Source organism: Wasmannia auropunctata, unplaced genomic scaffold, assembly GCF_000956235.1.
Source record: "Wasmannia auropunctata unplaced genomic scaffold, wasmannia.A_1.0 LD336092.1, whole genome shotgun sequence".
In the NCBI taxonomy this organism is placed as follows: domain Eukaryota; kingdom Metazoa; phylum Arthropoda; class Insecta; order Hymenoptera; family Formicidae; genus Wasmannia; species Wasmannia auropunctata.
Window position 1 is genome coordinate 3,595,203 of NW_012026798.1, and position 4,753 is coordinate 3,599,955.

At 30.5% G+C, this 4,753-nt stretch overlaps 1 protein-coding gene across 2 annotated transcripts in view; it reads left to right on the top strand.

Moving 5' to 3' along the window:
* Positions 1-4,753, top strand: part of LOC105463033 (flavin-containing monooxygenase FMO GS-OX-like 2) — a 36,559-nt gene that overhangs the window by 27,102 nt on the left and 4,704 nt on the right. For both annotated transcript variants that reach the window (XM_011710041.1, XM_011710042.1), the window contains exons 2-5: positions 2,452-2,593; positions 2,700-2,833; positions 2,911-3,114; positions 4,091-4,379. In XM_011710041.1, coding sequence (XP_011708343.1) covers positions 2,452-2,593; positions 2,700-2,833; positions 2,911-3,114; positions 4,091-4,379 — 769 coding nt within the window. The remainder of the gene's footprint in view (positions 1-2,451; positions 2,594-2,699; positions 2,834-2,910; positions 3,115-4,090; positions 4,380-4,753) is intronic.

Here is a 4,753-nt window from a genome sequence, read left to right on the forward strand (position 1 = left end):
TTTTAATTCAATTAATTTCATTATGAATTAACTTGTACTTTAACTAAGTGAAATTTTTAGGCTGTTAACTTTAACTTAACTTAGTTAAAAAAAATTAACTTACCCAACCCTGTTTTTATAAGTGGAAATAATATCATTTATTTATTTTTAGATCTATTTTCCTTCTAAAGATTTAAAAAGATATTTTTTAAAAAGTATTTATAAATAAAAAGATTTTTATTTATTATAATAAACCAATTATAAAGCTGATTCACAGAAGAATGACACAGCCATTAATATTATAATTTATAAACGTTTATAAATCTTTATTCTAATTTAAAAAATAAAATATGTAAAATATGTCACATAAAAATAACATTCAATGTTACATTTATATCAAAGATATATTTACATAATGTTACTCTAACGTAAAAAAGTTATATTACAATATACAGGGTGTCTCGTACTCAATGGTACAGCGCTTGTGGGGAGGTAATGTGAACCAAACTGAACAAAAAAGTCCTCTACCATTTTGCGATCTTCGCAATAGTTTTCGAGATATTAATATATAAAGCTCGTCGAATCTGAACGCGCGGCGAGATACGCTCGCCCGCCGCCGACCGCAGTCACCACCCCCCGCGCGTCTAGTTGGCGGCGCGTGGTGGGGGTAACTGATTGTCTAGCGCATACACAACACAAAAAGTTGCAAACTCATGTGGAACCTCGTTTCGCGTTGTAAAGTATATGCATAGAAGCAGTATTTCCGCTTCCCTCCTACGGAGGGCTTCACCTAAAAAAAACTAACCTAACCCAAACTATTTCTTGGTATGAGATGGACCTCGCATTGCATAAAAAGTTGCAAACCCATGTAAATCCTCGCTTCGCGTTATAAAATGAATACTTGTCAGCAATATGTTTCATCCTCTCCCCCCCTACGGGGGAGTTCTACTAACAAAAAGACCTAATCCAAGCTATTTCTTGGACTTCGCTTCGTATAAAATTGTGTGGTCCAGTCGTTCAGTAGCCAATCGTGCAGTGTCCAATTGTGCAATGTTCAATCGAGCGGTATCCAATCGCGCAGTGTCCAATTATAACGTGATCAATCGGGATCTTTCCGTTTTACTCTAGGAGTTTATTGTAGTACGTGTTCACGAACCGAAAATCGTGAAGTCCACCGTAGTACCGACGTAACATTCACAAAGTTAGAAAGATGCTTAATTGCATTGAATTTGATAATTTAATTATGATATTATACGTACTATTCAATACTTTAGAGCGGTTTAAAGATCGATGATTATGCAGCGCACAGTGTGCTTGAAATTGTAAGTTAATAAAAACGTTAAATACCAAGAGAGTATTAAGCACTGAGATCCGGTTTTAATTATATTAGCATTTTCATCTTATTGTTGTTTAAAATAAAAACATTTCTATAATATAATTTGAACTGAAACTATCGATTGAGCCTACTTACAATTTGATCGATTGAGTCGTTATTGAGTTCTCGTATTTCACCGGTTTACTTATAATAGCCACGCAATCATCTTGCGACGTCTACATATTTGCCGCGAAACACTACTTTGTTTCCTGATGCATAATATATTTTTTTTTTATTCCATTAAATAGCTTTTAATAATTAAAAGATTAAAAGGGCCAATCACAGGCTATACATTTATATATCAAACATCACTACTTGAAATTAAAAAATCACAAGTATTTTCATTATTTAATTTTTTACAAACTTTTATGCTAATACAACATTATTATCTTCGAATTATTATATAATTTGTATATATGCATATATTTCAAATTTGTGTTAAATAATGTGAAAAATCCCTATACATATATAATTTTTGTTAAAATGCAAACATAATTGAATTTTTATCCTCTATATTAACTCCATTTTGAATCTATCAATTTTGATGTCTAATTTGTATTAAGCGTTCTGAAAATCCTTAATTTTAAATAAACTTAATTTTAAATAAATGAAAACATTTAATAAATCGTCAGTAATCTATAATAATTAATTCATGATTTTTCTACAATACATTCTATACTTAATCATAAATTTTAATCATAATCGATATAAAAAATTCTTTTTAAGCGCTGAAATTCCAAATAATATACTTAATTTTAATTACAATAAAACTTCTTCAGCGCGTTATATGTCGTAGTTATAATAAAATACATAAAATGTTTTTGCAAAATGATTAAAATGTTCTTGTTTTATAACTTTAATTGTACATTTCTTAAAATTGTGACGTGATAGAGCAATTTGGCCAAATGTTTTTTGTAATCAAAAATCTATAAGAAATGTCTATTGTAATTAGAATTACTGGATATTAATTGTTTTATCAGCTTATGTAATCAATATAAATAGAATACATTTTTTTAGAATTTTGTCTCTTATATTTTAAAAATAAGAAACTATGCGAATATAAATTTAACTATAGTGTTTTTTGTTCTTTTATATAGAACGAATTTACCCGCAAAAATTATGAATTTTCCGGATTATATTACAATGGAAGGACGAGAACCCAGTTGCGTGAGCCATCAAGAAGTTTTGAATTATTTAAAAGATTACGCTGACCATTTTAATTTACATCGATATATTCAGGTATTTCCATTATAATTTAATATATTATATAATTTCATTATATTTTACAATTAAAAATATGAGAAAATGCTATTTTTTAATCCAATAATTAATTTCTATTCTTTAGTTCAATACAAAAGTTGAGCATGTTCGATTTGTGTCATCTGATTGCACTCGAGATAAATGGTCCGTACAAGTAAGAAAACTAAAAACAAATAAAATGGAATTACGTTATTTTGATGCCATTATGATTTGCAATGGGTAAGAAGCTACACATATAGCATTAGAGACTATCGAAATTTACAATACTGTACAAACAATATTCTAATCTTTTTTAGACATTATTTCGATCCTTATATACCAACTATAACTGGTATTGACAGTTTTTCGGGTATAATTATGCATAGCCACGCATACCGAAAACCTGATGAATTTTCCGGCAAAACTGTATTAATACTGGGTGCGGGTTCATCTGGCATCGATATAGGAATCGATTTATCTAATCAAGCGACTTGCGTATATTTGAGTCACAATCATGATAAGTGAGTGATTAATTTATTCATGCTTATAAACAATTCTAAAAATTAATAAGTATCAAATTGGCTCATATAATTAAAAATTAATAAAGTATCAAAAGAAGGGCTAGTGAGCCTTGCACGGAATTAGTACTGTGATATAAAGTATATTTAATATACTAATTTGCACCCAAACGTTTCGGCTCTGCATTGAGCCATCCTTATTATCAGTGGGTAAGAATACAAAATTTCACTAATACATTATATTTATTAATTGTCGTTCGTTCGTTGTAAGATTGCTTGTTGTAAAATCGCTCGAGATAGGATCGTTCCTTGAAAGATCGAAGTATGTAATGTGATCCGGTACATTGATAAGTTTCTTAGTCCCTGTTTTCTATATATAAGAATAGGTTTCAATCTTGTCATAGGAAATTATAATCTGTCCTGAATTTATTGTATTATTAATTTACAATAAATTCGCAGAACAGATTGTAAGTTTCCTATGACAAGATTGAAACCTATTCTTACATATGGGAAATAGGAAGTTGGGTATCTGAATGATATAAAATCGAGCAAAAAAATGCATACACTTTATGCACTTATGCATCAAATGCACTTATAGACATCGCTATTACAGCATTGTGATTGGAAAAATATAAATTTTTTTGCAAAGTAGGCATTTTCCGATAATATTCATATAATTAAAAGAAATAATAATTTATTCCTACAGAAATGTTATCCGTCTGGTAAAGGATACACTGTATAAACGTCTCTGTCAGTACAAAAACGTTTCCTGATCATCATGTAGCGAAAAAATATACTTGGCGAGAGCCGCTACCGCGTCTCCTGATATCACAGCATTAATTCCGTACAAGGCTCACGTGCCAGCCCAACTTTTGATACTTTATTAAATCTTTAAATATATATAATATTAGAAAGAGAAAAAAATCAAAATTAATTAAAAATTTTCCCTACTTTTACCTGGAATATTTGTGCTCTACAGATTAACAAGTTCTTTACCATCAAATATGATACAAGTTGCGGGTGTTGAGAGCATACATGAAACCACATTTTATTTAAAGGATGGAACAACTATTGATGCTATTGACGTTTTTCTTTTTTGTACTGGTTACAAGTACAATTTTCCTTTCTTAGATGAGAACTGTGGTATACAAGTTGACAGCAACTATGTAATACCACTTTACAAACACTTCGTCAATATAGAGCATTCTTCAATGTGTATCATCGGTATACCTACAGTCGTTGTGCCGTTTCCCATGTTTCATATGCAGGTATTTCACACTATTTAACAAAGCGATAATTACTTTTGCACAGAGTTAGGTGAGTTAAGGCGATCCTAAACTGAAATCAAACTTTAAAAATGTCGCTGTTTTACCGACGATTTGTGAGTATGCATGCGTGCGATATTGATGTAGTAGTGCGTATAGCAATGTGTTCATGTTTACTACCATATATCGGTATCGCATGCACACATCATAACAAATTTTCAAGAACATACATCTTTTTTATTAGGCATTTAAGAGGATGCTGAAAGGTCGGCCAAATTTGTACAAGGTCGATAAAGCAGACTTTTCAGTGTCAGTGGTATCTTTAAATGAACTTCTTACAATATCTTCTGGTCTCACTCAAACACGTGGAATGTCCA